General features: G+C 37.8%; 2 protein-coding genes across 4 annotated transcripts in view; one reads left to right on the top strand and one right to left on the bottom strand.

Annotated features, from left to right (window-relative positions):
• LOC110103858 (tRNA pseudouridine synthase A) overlaps positions 1-15,237 on the top strand; it is a 43,605-nt gene extending 28,368 nt beyond the window's left edge. The window contains exons 7-10 of one of the 3 annotated variants that reach the window (XM_020832722.2): positions 170-239; positions 4,608-4,670; positions 4,910-5,101; positions 15,058-15,237. In XM_020832722.2, the coding sequence (XP_020688381.1) occupies positions 170-239; positions 4,608-4,670; positions 4,910-5,095 (319 nt within the window). In that variant the 3' untranslated portion in view covers positions 5,096-5,101; positions 15,058-15,237. Of the gene's footprint in view, positions 1-169; positions 240-4,607; positions 4,671-4,909; positions 5,365-14,972 lie in introns of those variants that run through there. The other 2 variants (XM_020832721.2, XM_020832720.2) reach the window with 2 other exon arrangements.
• On the bottom strand, positions 9,818-10,672 carry LOC110103863 (uncharacterized mitochondrial protein AtMg00810-like). The gene has a single exon (XM_020832726.1). It carries the CDS (start codon positions 10,670-10,672, stop codon positions 9,818-9,820), a length of 855 nt encoding a protein of 284 aa, XP_020688385.1.
• Positions 15,238-15,476: the final 239 nt, after the last annotated feature.

Raw genomic sequence — 15,476 nt, 5'->3', positions numbered from 1 at the left:
TTTTTTTTTCCTTTAGATTTAGTTGCTGTTAAAGTTTTTTTTTTCTTTGCAACATCCCGCGTCCTCTTTCCACTGTAAAGGTAAAGTGGAAAAAGATAGAAATATAAGAAAAGTTGATTCTAGCCATATTGTACTTGAGTTTCTTAGCTTCTTGGCCCGTCTTTTTCAGGGGTCCGCCAACAGAGTGTTTCATGTTTCATGCTCGTGCTGCTGAAGCCAAGCTGCCCTGCATCGACAAGGTTACTTCGACTGACCATTGGCGAATGAACATTACACTGAAGCCTTAATTATTTTTCTTTTTTCTTTGTTTATTTTATAGTTTAAATTTTCGAGGACATGCATGCATTTTTTTTTTTTTCTCTTTTGACATTAGAAATACAAATATAAGGGAAATGGAAACTTGTCTTACAAATCCTTGTCGGCTCATCGCTTGTGTCCAAATGTTGGCATGTTTCCTCATGATTAGTCTCGGCAGTTATATTTTTGAAAAAAAAAACTTAATACTCTGGGATTAAAAAGTTTGTATGGCGAGGTTACAGATGAACATACGATCTGCATTACGCAGCAATAACTTGTATTGAAGTAATTATGTGATGAGAGAATTTCCGATAGCTGTTGAGCTAAGTGATGATCTGCATTTTTTTCTTTTTAATTCATTACATTAATTGCCAATGCTTTGTACACAAGTGTTCCTAAAAAGTGCCTTGGTGTGTTATTTTAGAGATAAATAGTTATAGTCTCCGTAAGAAGAATTGTTTTGCTGTAGAGTTCCAAAAATAGATGAAAGTTTTCAAATTCAGATTTAAGAAACAGACATCTGAAGAGTGTACAAATCAGACAGACAAGTAGCCTGGCATGGCATCATCATCATTACCATCAGGGTTATCATCATCATTGTTATCCTTATCAGTTGTCTATCCTAAATATTTGGGATCTGCGTGAAGATAGTGGCATGGCATTTTAATTAATACTGTTCCTATTAATTCGGACATGACCAAGTTGTTTTTTGTTTATTAAGAAATTACTTTGCTGTGGACATTAATTCTTCAAATCTAGTTAATAATTGGTGATTTGTGTTTTTTTCCTTATATAATGATGTTTCATTAATTCCAATTTTGTGAAAATGGATTGTAAGGATGCCCCCGTGTAATGGGATAAAGACTTGTTGTTGTTGGGTTGTCAAGGATGTTGTGGGCTCCAAAAATTCGCACCTCGGCCTCTCCGGAGACCCTTTCTTCAACTTTAGGTTGTCGGGGAGAGTTTTAACGCTTAAGTTCCAAGGAAAATTTTCAAAAGGCGGATTAGGTTTTGAATTGGACATTACGTAGAGATTTTGCCCCCATTTTGCGAGGACTTTATGATATGAGTTCAGGTTTCCTATAGGCGCAAACCCCTATAGTTAATTATCCCTCCCGATAGCAAGAGAGAACTTTCGATTAAGGCTAGTCATTGAATATATACATAGTATCCATAGATACATAATATCTGATGTATAGTAGAAGCATGAGTTTGATATTTGAAAATTTAATATTTAAAATTAAAAATTCACTTCCTCGTAATTAAAGCGGATGGTGGGGGGAATTATGATGTGCTCGATCAAGATCCCATGGTTCCGTCATCCCGAGTCATCTTGATCCATGGTCTACTTAGTCATAGGAGGTTTCGACCCAACCTGACAGAAGAATCGTTGTTGGCAGCCATGAGTTGCTTTGGCCAATGGTACCTTGTAGATCTGGGGTAAATATTTTTCTAAAGGACAAGTCTGAATTCACTTTAGCTAACAGAGGGCTTTGTGCTCTATGGATTATATCATATTAATTTATTTCTCAATGATTTGAAGCTATTGGGGAACATGCTAGCTCTGACCATGACTATAATTTAGTGTTGCCATTTGGTGGCAAAACCACCCGGTTTAGAATGTCCCGATCATAATCATTTATATGTGGTGCCATTTGGCAGGAAAACCACCAGTTAAAGTACACTTGTCACATTCTTACTGGCAAGAGATTGTTTGAGAATGAATCATAGTGATATTATCGACTAGACATTGGCTCTTTGTGAGCTGGAGAGTGATTTTTAGATTTGTCCACCTCGACAAGCTATTGTGGAGGGTGGATGGATTTTTCTTTAAGTGTTTGATGATTAATTTCAATTTTAAATAATTTTAGGCTTTACGGGTACTTAAAATTATCCCCACCACGCTACGGAGAGCGTGTCTGGTGCACTGGGAGCACCAAAAATGGGATTTGGGGGATTTGTATTTAGAAATCATTATACCTATAGGAGGTGATTGGTGATGATGTGCCGGTGGTGAATATGCTCAAAATTTTCATTTTTTCATTCATTTTTCATCTTTTTTTGAATTATCCTCTTTTCTTCTTTTTTTGTGTGATTATGTCTTCTCTTTTATTCTTCCTTTTATTTGTTTTGGCTTGTTTGAAGGTTCGGTCGAATGGGTTGGGGTTAAGCAGAGGAGGCATATGCGAGAGCTAGGTACTCAATTCGGAGGGAGGAGCCAAATTGGGACCTCGGTTGGATCGCGGGATCCGACTGGGGGTATTCGGTTGGGAGTCGTGGATTTGGCCAGGAATCGAGTGACTGTGAACATGTGTTGAGCAACTGAGGTTGGATCAGAGGTAGTAGGTAGTTGCTGTAGCAAGTAGTTCGACTCTGGTGCTATGAGTTGCGGCAAGGAGGGGTCTTCATTTGATTGGCTTGAGGGAGCTCGATCGATCGAGTGAGGAAGGATGGCTTACGGCAAAGGGGGCTGGAAGTGCTGGATGCTTCGGTTCGATGGACTAGAGACCATGAGGTGGTCGAGGTCAAGGATGTTCAGGTAGACAATGGAGATTGAATTGATCGAATGTTTCAGTTGTGTGTGATTAGAGAGAAAGCATGTGGATCTCGCAGGAATTAGGGACTGGTTGTTTGAGCGTAGAAAACATAACAAGACTAAGGCCTTGGTTCATTCCTTTTAATGACGAGGCAGAATCGCATCAGAAATCCTGTGAGGTGGACATTGTAGCCATCTACGCTGAACGACAAGTACATATGCCCTCTTTTTTATTTTTTATTACTAAAAATAAGATCTTTTTTATTGTATATGTTTTAATAATTATTATTTTAAATTAACAAAATGAGGAAAACTGGTCAATTGCATCATAATTTGCGTGCGAAATTGCCTCTGGATTCTCGCCAATTCCCTTGGGCGAATTTTTTAAGCAAATTTGTAGTCAATTTTAAGTATTGTTGACGTTTTGAATGCAACGACGAAGTCCTTTTTGCAATCAGACATCATTTAGGCAACATCGCGCATCAATTTCCTTGATTTGTGCATATATGCCTTTGGATCTGTGTTGATCTCCTTACGCGACTGTGAACAAATTTATGGTCATTATTGGTTATTGACGGCGTCTCGAACACAACAGTGAAAGTCTGTTTTGCGATCGGACGTTGTTTGTGCGACGTTGCACATCAATTTCAGGCGTCGATCGTCCGTTTTGACCGATCTTGTTCGATTTGACTGTGAGGGGTTCCCTCGTAGGCGAATTTGACGTCCTGATTGCAACGGCGCAGTCTGTTTGACAATCATAGGTTGTTTGACCCTTCAAGTGACGCGCCACTCAGCGCCGACGCACACATCACTCAAGTCGTCGATTTTGCCTTTTTTGTGTGTATTTCGATGCAGGGGTCAACAGATGTCCATGGAAAGGCTTGATGTTGTTGGGTTGTCAAGGATGTCCATGGGATTTCATCTTTTTTAAACTATTGAGTGAATAGATGATTATACATTAATTTGGATGCAGGAAGAGAATATGACATGGTTGGCTTTCATTTGGCTTGGATTAAATTTTTAAGTTTTTTCTCCATTAAGCCAAGCAAGGATGTACTTGTGTTTGTTAGGGATATTACGATCACTTGGAGGGCCAAGACCTAATCCGAAAAACCACACCAAGCCCAAAATTTCTGTTGGTTTAATCTGACCCCGGTTGTGATTGTAATATTTCATTTGCTAATTAATTTTCTTTAGGTTTTGGTTTTGGTAAACGGATTAAAATTAAATAATTTGAATTTGTTATGCATGATGTATTTTGACTAATCTAATTGAAAAGAATGGGTTGATTTCAATGATATAACCCATAAACCTCTCCTAAATATACCGTATGTTAAACCAAACAATTCGAACCAATTTGAACCAAAAAACAGTTGTAAATTGAAAAGATTCAGGCAACTTTGTGGTTTCGAACTCTAAAGCTAAAACCAAATTGAAACCTATTTGAACAGAACCGAGCAATTTATTCAGTTTATTTTGATTTTTGGTCAGTATGGTTTCCAGCTCGACGGTCTGTTTGAGTTGGTTTGTTTTCAAATTATGCTATATTTGGAGCCAACCTGAGTATGCAGAACCCCATTTAGCATTGTGACTTGTCTCTTGTATATGTAATTTGATTATAGTTCCTGCCTTGATTATGTAGCGTACATTTTTATGATCATTCCTTTCTCTTAAATTTGTTCAGAGAAAAGCACTTGCACTTTTCTTCAGAAAAGTGATTATTTTTCTTGGTTTAATGGCGATAACATTCTGAAAATTTTCTTTTCATCTGTAGGATTCCACGGAAGAAATAAAGGTGATGTGTGTGGAATTGGTAGCAAATCGTTTCTTGCGTAAGGTAATCCGGTAGTTGTGCTTTTGCTTATATGATTACCTTATTTATTGGAACTTTGAACCGTAGTCATGTGGAAGCTTGGCTTTGTTTGATTGATTATGAATTTTATGCCATTCATTTGAGCCATTCAACCTTTTTATTTTATTTAATTTTTTTCATTTCCTCTAACGCAAATTCTTAACATCCTAACATAGCCTTAGGAAGATGAAAATTATACCTTTAATTCGTGATGATTGATCCAGATGGTTCGTGTACTTGTTGCCACCGCCATAAGAGAGGCGGCAGCAGGTGCCGATGCAGATGCTTTGCTCAATCTGATGAATGCAACATGCAGACGTGCCACTGCTCCTCCGGCTCCTCCTGATGGCCTCTGTCTTGTTGATGTTGGATATGGGGATTTTAACTGCCAGAATTCTTTAATATTATGATCAACGGTGAGATTTTTCTTTACTAAGTTTATGGTTAAATGAATTGCATCTTGGTCTGGCCATTTTGAAAAAACATAAAGAATGATATTTTGAAAAAAAAAAATAATAATAAAGAAAACGGTGCTGACTTTAACATGAATGCTTTTTATTAAGATTATTCGGCATCATAAAAACTTGAAGAATTCGTAAGGAGCTATATTAGTTTGTTTGTTGGTGTTTTGCCGGATGTTTGATTTATTATTTACTTCTGGAAGGATGGTATCATAAAAGTCAGTTTTTTTGTGTTTAATTTTTTTCCTGCATGCTTATAATTGACTTGGGTTTTAACTTGAACTTTGAATATCGTACCTGAATGCATTTTACCTGGGAAAAAAGATGAACTTCGAACCTGGTGATTATTGACCTATTATCCTCATTGATTTCTTCTTCAAGATCATTATTTAGGTTCTTGTAAATTAGTTGTTTATTTGTGTCTGAAACTATTCACTTTTTTCATCACCAAATTCTCCGGATAACTTTGGACAGGGTTTTTTAGTAGTAACTGAAAACTTTAGTAGGGAGTTGAATTTTTTGTTATGCCACAGGCCACCTCGTAATCAAAATTTATGTATTATTGAGATTAGTTCACCCTTGACTTGATTTTGTCCTCTTATCTGACCAAAATTAGTTGACCAGTTTGACGCAGGGCCGAGAAGCTATCGAGCTCTTGACCTCAGATGTAGGAAAGTGATGCTAGGTGCCTACAATAAATTTGTATCAACTATCAAGAAAGAAATGAGAGAAAATAAGTATTATTTACGATATATGATGATCATGTTCTATTACATTAAGTATGAGGCCAAATTTGCTTACATTCGATAGCTGTAGTGTTATAAGGGACACATTGCTACTAAAATGGTTTTAACTCTTATATATATATATATATATAGATCCATCTAGAAAATATAGCCCAATTAAAATCAATTCAAAAACTACTTGTTTAAGTTTGATCGAACCTCTCCCTTTATTGCTATGCCCGTCTTGTTTTAACCCATCACCCAAAGTTCTATAAAAGTTTTATATAAGATAATGATAGACCAGCCAAATTTGATTATGAGGGAATTAGGAAATTTTCTAATCAAGAGGGAGTTGTTTAGGAAGGTTCTTAATCGAAAGGAATTAATTAGGAGATGTTTCTTAATTGAAGAGAGCATGTGTGGGGGCTGATTTAGAGGGGATTAGTTTGGAAATGTTTCATAATTAAAGAGGACATATTTAGGGGCTGATTTGGGGGATTAATTAGGAAATATTTCATAATTGAAGAGGACAGATTTATGGGATGGGGCTGATTTGGAAGAGAAATAATTAAGGATATGGGATGGATTAGGGGAGAGTTGTTTGGGTATTTGTTGTTTAATTGTTTGTTTTAAATAGGAAGAGAGGATTAGGGTTATGGACTTAGGGTTATACAAATTATTTGAGATGTTCTTGTTCTTGGAGTTTGGTGTCTTGGGCTCTAGTGGCGTCTAGGGATTATAAGAGATAGATTCTCCTCTCGAATTGATGATCAATTGTATCTTGTTATTTTTCTTTCGTTAGTTTGATTTTTGCAATAAAAACTATTGTTTTGCTTGTTTGTCCATTGGATTTGTGGAGTATTCTAGCTATTTTTGTCTCTATTGTTAGGGTTTACTTGAGATCTTCAAGTATTTCTTAATAGATAAACTCAAACTCAATGGAAGTATTGTTAATGCATCAAATCTAGCACTCAATTGATCATCTCAATGTGCTCATAGAAGCTTAGTAACTTCTCAATGGAAAGCACATTAAATCTGGAAGGAATCCATACTTGGTTAAATATGAAATAATATATAAGCCATTCATACTATGACAGATATTTGCATTCGTCACTCGGTTTTTCATGGCATTATTTCATTACATGGACTATTTACATGTTAGTTCATTTATGACCATGAGTTATTTATTCTTTCATATAATGATGTGTGCCATTTTTTTAGTTTTTTTAGAAGGTATGCTAAAGAGTAAGCTGGTCTATGCTATTGTTGATGTTGATCCTCCATTTAATAAAAGCTTCTTTTGAGATAGTTTTTTTTTTTTTTTTTTTTTTTTTTTTTTTTTACTATTTTTTGTGCAGCTTTTTAGTAAGAATTTTTGAGATAAAATGTGTACTTAAATGTTGTTTTAAAAATAATAAGAAAGCGGTTCCAAATGAAATCAAAGTGTGACTAGGGCTGCAAATAAACTGAGCTGAGCCAAGCTTCAGCCTGTTCGTGTTCAAGCTCGTTTGTCAAAACCGCGATCAAGCTCGGCTCGAAGCTCGTTGAGTTACTTGGAGAGTTGTTTGAGTTTGAGCTCGTTTAAAACTAGCACCTTTGAGCTTGGCTCATGTTTCGTTTAATTCAAGCTTAACGATTTTCTTATTGGGCGGTTCATTTAACGTTAAACGAGCTGAGTGGAGCCTGCTCAAAATGCATAAAATATTTTTTTTAATCAAATGAAGCTAAGCCAACTATGGATTCATTCAGCCCAAATTGCGGACTGAAATCTAACCCGACCTACCTAGTCCCAATGCTGCCTGTTATTCACCAACCAACAGTCGCATGTATTTTTCTTTATACAACAACATCATCTTGTTTTAGGCGGTGTAGAGCTAAATACCCTTTAACAAAATTTTTTTTTTTCCTATAGTCACTGAGGAGAGAAAAACAATGGGTGGGAGGATAAAAATGTAAGAGAGAGAGAGAGAGAGAGAGAGAGAGAATAAACAAGCTTTTTAATGGAGATATAATTCTAAATTGATTTCATTAGTTTATTTGTTAAATAAGATATAATATTTATTTTTAATTAAATAAGGTATAATCAAGCTTTTTAATGAGCATATTTATGAACTCTAAACAATGTTGTTCGTGAACATAAATGAGTCGAATATTAGGTTGTTTAAGATTGTTTATTTAACTATCAAGTATTGTCAAAGTTGTTCAAATTTGTTCATTTATCTTATCAAACGTAAATAAATAAGCTCTTATCGAGCCGAGCCACAAGTAGCTCATTAAATGCTTGATTTATTTGCAGCTCTAAGTGTGATGACTTTCAACGTCCCTTGATAATCTTTTGCTCTACGCATGCCAAAAATCAAAGCGTGATGTACATCCATCGCCATTAAATACATGTTTTGATCGCTCAATCTCTCCTTTTTGAGTAGGACAATCAAGTCGTCCACGTATGATTGATAATAACTTTAGACGCCCCCTAAATTTCAATTAAGAATACAAATAAATTTAAAATAATTTATACCTATTTTATTGTATTAATTACTTTGGTATTAGTACTAATGACATCTTTTATACTAATTGATTAAAACTTATGCAACTATATTACTTGATCTAAATTATTATTTTTTTTTTCTTTCTTGAGTGAAAATTTGCATATTTAAGAACCAAGTTTTAACTTATAAGTGTCGATTTTTTAATATAATTCTAAGATTAAAAAAAAAATTCTGTCTATCATCATAAATAGGCAACAGTATCATTAACATTTTAACTATAATTTTCAGTCACAAGAATTCTTATAACGTAATACACATATCTTCTCTTGCCTTTATTGTCAAAGTCTCATACAAGCTGGCTTAGACCAATAAGTTACATCATGTGATAAATGTGGTCCATCGCACAAAATGTAATAGACAATGAAAATAACATTTAATGGAGACAATGGAAAGACATATTTAGAATATGCCGATTTAGGCTTCGCTTGGAACAGTTTTTTTAATGCTTTTTTTAATAAAAAAATTAATTTTTTACTAAATAATTGTTTTAAGCAGAAGTAAGAAAGTTGTCCTATGCTGCTGCTATATGTTGGATACCACATATCTTTGGATACAACGTATTTGTTAATGACTAGCATTAGTGATCGGGAGGGGTAATTAATTATAGGGGCTTGCACTTATAGGAAATTAGAACTCAGATCATTAAGTCCCAATAAAATGAGGGTAAAATCTCTGGGTAGTGTCTTATGAAGCAAATTGAGTTATGAGGCAAATTGAGTAAAATAGATGAATGATTTATAAAGGCAGATTTGAATCGGTGAGGGCACATTCTTCTCCTGCTCGCAACATGAATCACATATTTCTATTTAGTTGGATAGCACAATCATTCCTCCAAAGAATGCCTCTCTGCAAAATCATGCGTTTGACTGCTTCATTGTAATAATACCTTTTGACTCGTCTGCTATTTTATTTTACCAATTAAAATAAGCTCTCTGCAATTTCTTTTTGCTTAAATAATTATATTTCGATGGAAATCCATATCATGATGAACTCATTGAACAACATAAATCACATAAAGTTATATAAATAATTAAAAAAAAAAATAGAAATTAGGAAATAGGCTTTGTTTTATGTAAAGCATCCAGCTGATAAGAGTTTGCATTAAGAGTGCCTCTGCAAATCTTTTCTACTTTTTAAACAGAAGGTCAGAAATTCTTTCAAGAATTTTGTAGAATTGGATGGATCGGCGGATTGTCTGAGCTAGCCGGAGAAGAGGAAGATAAATCAAGAAGAGGAAAAGCTATTTTGTCTTGTTCATCTCTTGCCGTTATACAGGAGAGAGTTTAAATAGATGAGAAATAACAAGCAAGACACCTGTCATTTTATTATTGGCTACAAGTATATAATTTGTAATTTTACTAAGCACCTATCCTAATAGCCCCTGTCAAACTGATGATTCATCTTGAATTGTGTTTGTAACGGAGATCCTTGAATCGAGCGGTAGGTAGTGGCTTAGTGAAGATGTCCGCGATTTGATGAAGAGTGCCGATCGGAGTGAGGCGGATGACCTGGTTTTGAATGTTATCGCGGACGAACCGGTGATCAATTTCGATATGCTTCGTGCGGGCGTGATACACCGGATTGTGTGCAAGCGCGATTGCAGAGGTGTTATCGCAGAAGAGCTCGATCGACTGACTATGTTGTATGCCGAAGTCGGTAAGCAGACGCTTGAGCCAAATGGTGTCGGCAGTAGCAGCTGCGAGTGCCCGGTATTCGGATTCTGTGGACGACCGAGCCACCGTCGTATGCTTCTTGACTGTCCACGAGACGAGCGTGCTGCCGAGGAATGTGCAATGACCCGTTGTAGACTTTCTTGTTACTGGATCGCCTGCCCAGTCTGCGTCTGAGTAGGTAGAGAGGTTGAGTGATCCCGGTAGAATGGGTAAGCCGAACGACAATGTTCCTTTGATGTATCGTAACAGTCGCTTGAGAAGGTAGGCATGAGTTTGAGATGGATCATGCAGGTGCTGAGAGAGGACGTTAACCGCGTGTGCAATGTCCGGACGGGTTAATGTCAAGTATTGCAGCGATCCTGTTACCCGTTTGTAGGTCTCGTTTGCGGATAGATTACTGTCGGATGGAACCTGATCGGGAAGTTTCGTGCACGAGGGATTAGAGAGGGGGTTACAGTTAAGTAGATTTACTGAATTTAAAATGGAGGTAGCATAAGCGGACTGAGAGAGGAAATACTTATCTTGAAGTTTTTGTATTTTGATGCCAAGAAAGTGATGAGCCAAGCCAAGATTCGTCATATTGAATTTACTGTGTAGTTGGACAGCATGTTCGACAGGAGGGCTTCATTGTTCCCGGTCACCAGAATGTCGTCGACGTATACGAGTAGAAAGATTAGAGTCGAATCTTGTTTGAATGTAAGTAGAGAGGGATCCGCCGTGCTATAATGAAATCCAAGTTGAATTAAGTAATTCGTGAATGTGGTATACCACTGTCTCGGTGCCTGACGTAAGCCATATATAGATTTTCGAAGATGGCAAACGTGATCAGGAAATTCGTTGTCAATGAATCCTCGTGGTTGTGCCATATATACGGTGTCTGTAAGTTGTCCATGGAGGAAAGCGTTGGATACATCCAACTGCTGAACCGGCCACCCTTTAGACAGGGCTATAGTGAAGAGGACCCTTATGGTTGGAAGTTTAGCAACCGGACTGAACGTCTCGCCGTAGTCGATGCCGTACTCCTGCTGGTTGCCCTGAGCGACTAACCGAGCCTTAAAACGAGCCACGTTGCCGTCCGAGTTGAATTTCTTGCGGAACGTCCATTTGCAACCGAGGACGGGAGCGTTAGATGGAGGTGGGACAAGATCCCAAGTGCCTTGCTGTTGAAGTGCTACGAACTCGTCAGCCATTGCTTGCCTCCATTCCCTATGCTTGGATGCTTCTTTGAAAGTAGTAGGATCGGGGTCGGAGTCCGCAGGATTTAGTGTGTTAGCCATCAAATTAAGGCGTTGCAGTGGTTTGAGGGAGCCCGTCTGAGCTCTAGTGATCATTGGATGTCTTACTTGCGCGGGGTTAGGTGTGTTACGGGCGGTGATATCACTATGATTAGGCGGAGGAGGATGTATAAGAGACGCTGTGAGAATGTGCGTGGGACTGGTTGAGGTGGACGCTTGTGGCTGAGGTCTTGTATACTGCGTATTGAACTCAGGGGATTTAGACGTTGGCAGAAGCAACGAGTAAGGAAGAGCCGGTGAAGATATCTGCAAGGACGGATAATTAGTAGCGAATGGAAACGAATTTTCAACGAATTGAACGTGTCGAGAGATAAAAAGTTTATGAGATTCCCTGTCGAGGCAAATGTAGCCTTTATGCCGGTCTGAATATCCCATGAAGACGTGAGATTTTGATTTCGGATCAAATTTCGTCCGTGTATGAGATGGAAGAAGCGGGAAACATTCACACCCGAAGACCCGAAGATGAGTATACTCGGGAGTAGTATTAAAGATAAGCTGCAGGGGAGATTTGTTTTGGGTGTTTGGAGAGGGCATCCTGTTAATCAAGTATACGGCGGTTGCAGTGGCCTCGGGCCAATATTGGAATGGCATAGAGGCTTTGTGAAGCAAGGACCGAACTGTCTCCACAATGTGGCGGTTCTTACGCTCGGCCGCTCCGTTTTGCTCCGGAGTATAAGGACAGGACATTTGATGACCAATCCCTTTGGAATGCAAAAAAAGATTTCATGGCGTAACTGTTAAATTCTGTTCCACCGTCAGTCCTGAGAATCTTAATAGATTGCTTCGTTTGATTTTCAATAAACTTGGTAAATGTAATAAACGTTGAAGTAACTTCAGATTTATGAATAATTGGAAACAACCAGGTATAGCGTGAAAAATCATCAACGAATATAACGAAAAAACGAAAGCCGTTAGTAGACGAAATCGGTGACGAGACCCAAACATCGGAGTGCACGAGTGCAAGTGGTGTGTTCGTCCTAGAAGTAGAAATTTCAAAAGGTAGTTTATGCAGTTTGCATTGAATACAAGTAGTACAAGAAGAATTGAAAGAAGATATATGTAATGATGAATTGCTTTGAGCTATATTCTTCAAAATCTTGAAATGCGGATGTCCCAAACGATCATGCCAGGTGAAGTTTGGGTTCGTGTATGCAGTGCAGGCGAGTTCCGGAGAGGTGGTAGTTGAAGTAGGTGTAATATTGTAGAGACCTGCGTTACAAGGACCGCGTAGAAGCTGCTTGTTTGTCGTCAGATCCTTACATACAAAACCGGAAGGGTCAAACGTAATTGAAATGTTATTATCTTTAACGAGTTGAGAGATGGACAGAAGATTGTAAGAAATTTTTGGAACATGTAGCAAATTAGATAAGAGAAACTTACGATTCGGGGTCGGAAGAATACCCGTGCCCGAGTGGGCAATCGGGATGTTCCTGCCGTCCCCGATGAAGATACCTTCGTTGCCCATATAGGGAGTGGATTGACAGAGGTTGTCGCTGGTGTTCGTCATGTGCGAAGAGGCCCCTGTGTCTAGGTACCAGTCTTGAGACGGAGCTTCTGAATTTGCGACGAGAGCGGTAGTCTGTTTAGATGTATTCGACTGCGGGATATAGTTGGCATTCATCCTATGCCAACATGCGTCTGCCGTATGCCCTTTCTTGAGGCAAATTTGACAGACGGGAAGCGACTGCGGCTGGTCGGTGCGAGAGACTGACTGGGATGCTTGAGACGAACGTCCGCGGTTCCTACGACTTCGACCTCTGTTAGAGTACAGAGCAGATTGCTGGATCGTATCAGTATGAAGACGAGCGGCGTCGGCAGTGACATGAATTTCTTCGCTTATTAGCATTGCATAAAGATTTTCAAGCCGAATGGGTAGGGTAGAATTTCGAACGTATGTCTTGAACGATTGATACGCCGGAGTTAGCCCGTTCAAGATATGTAATATGATGTCTTCAGAGTCGATGGAGGATCCGGCGGAGGCGATTTGATCGACGAGCTTCTTGATCTCTGTGAGATATTGCGTCATTGAGAGGTTTTTCATCGACACATGATGAAGTTCATTGCGAAGCTGAATGACTTTGGAGCAGCTAGTGGCCTGAAATTGACTTTCTAGCGCTTGCCAGATTTCGTGAGTTGTGTCGAGATGGATGATGTAGGGTAGCACCGCCGGAGAAATTGTAGAGCAAACCGCAGCTTGAAGGTTATGATCGGTGATCTTCCAATTCTTGATGACCCGATCAATATCGGGATCGGAGGTATTTCCGGAATGCGTGGGCGGTGCCAAGAACTGCTCGAAATCATTTGCCCGAAGGAGCTTGAGAATCTGATGACGCCAGATCGGATAGTTGTCCGGTGATAATTGATGCGGAACGAGAGTCTTGAGATTTGACACAACGAACTTAAGTGAATGGGATATTGGGGAGTTCTCGGTCGGATTTCTTGGCTGCTGTTCTGTAGCTGAGGAAGAAGCGGAATGGGAATTCGTCATTATTGAGGACGAGAAGGAGAGGAAACGAAAGGCCTGATACCATGTAGAATTGGATGGATCGGCGGATTGTCGGAGCAAACCGGAGAAGAGGAAGATAAATCAAGAAGAGGAAAAGCTATTTTGTCTTGTTCAACTCTTGCCGTTATACAGGAGAGATTTTAAATAGATGAGAAATAACAAGCAAGACACCTGTCATTTTATTATTGGCTACAAGTATATAATTTGTAATTTTACTAAGCACCTATCCTAATAAAATTCAAAATGGAGGGGAGGAAATTCTACCTTTGCTATAGGTGATGCCTTGCCCAAATTATTTTAATTTTTTTAAATAAGCATGATTAAAAGAGAAGCATAATATTAAGTTAAGTGTTGCGTAGATGAGGTTGCTCAGGTGGATGAGTGGCTTTATTCTTAGAGACAGAATACGAAATGAGCATACACGGGAAAAGGGTGGAGTAGCTCTAGTGCGAGATAAGATTAGAGAGAGTCGCCTTAGATAGTTTGATCACATAAAACAACAGCTTTCCGATGACCCGGTTAGGAGAATAGATGTATTAAATTTAATCTATGCTAAGAAAGTTAGAGGTAGACCTAAAAAGACTTGGTTAGAAAATATTAGAAATGATCTTTCTTTATTTGATCTACACGGGAATTTGAATTTTAACCGAACGCAATGAAGAAAAAATATTCATGTAGCCGGCCCCAAGTAGTGGGATAAAGGTTGGAAGAATTTAGATAGGGTAAAAATAATTGTAATGTGTAGATAGGATTTAAAAATTTTAAATATTTGATTAAATAATTTATTTCTTATATAAATTTTGATAAAATAAGTAGCCATAATATTTATATTTATTTTTAAAATAACATTAAATTTAAAGAGATTTATGTTTGTAATTTTTTTATTTCACCAAACGAATATATTCAAAAAAACTGAAAAATTTGAAGAAGAAATAAGGAATTCATAAAATAATAATTAAATTCTTTTTTTTTTTTTTTTTTTTGTGCTAAATTATATTATCTGTTAGACCTTATGAGATTTGCATAGGAAAAAAAAAACTTAATATTATCTTTTTCTGATTGGGGCATTTGTTGGCAGGGTGATCTGTGGCTCGACACGTGTAATGATATGAGAAAGGTTTTTTTGCATCCAGCCCCCTTGTAATTAACTGAATTGTTTGTAGGATATATATGTAAAACTATAAAGCCCTTGGACGCAAAAGAGCTGAGCTGATCAGTGCAAAATTGATGTTGGAAAGCAATGCCGACCAAAAAAGAGGTCTTTCTACACCGTTTCCCGTTGCTTTCTGAAGGACGGTGGGGATCCGAGTCAGCCTCCATTAGTAAGTTTAAAATTACAGTAATGCCCTTCTTTCTCTCTTCATATAACAAATTTTTATTGGGTCAGGTAACCGGATGTAGAGATACATCAAGTATCCAATAAAAAAATGCCACATGCACTTTAAACAAAAAGCACTCAGCTTTAAATAAAAAGTAAGTGCATGTGGCATTTTTTTTATTTAAAGCTGAGTGCTTTTTGTTTAAAGTGCATGTGGCATTTTTTTATTGGTTACCTGATGTATCTCTACATCAGGTTACCTGA

Source organism: Dendrobium catenatum, unplaced genomic scaffold (genome assembly GCF_001605985.2).
Source record: "Dendrobium catenatum unplaced genomic scaffold, ASM160598v2 fragScaff_scaffold_1706, whole genome shotgun sequence".
NCBI classification, from domain to species: domain Eukaryota; kingdom Viridiplantae; phylum Streptophyta; class Magnoliopsida; order Asparagales; family Orchidaceae; genus Dendrobium; species Dendrobium catenatum.
This window is presented reverse-complemented; position numbering and strand designations above follow the sequence as displayed.

Coding starts and splice junctions, on each gene's coding strand:
- LOC110103863 (XM_020832726.1), bottom strand. CDS start 10,672: ATGACGAATCTTGGCTTGGCTCATCACTTTCTTGGCATCAAAATACAA.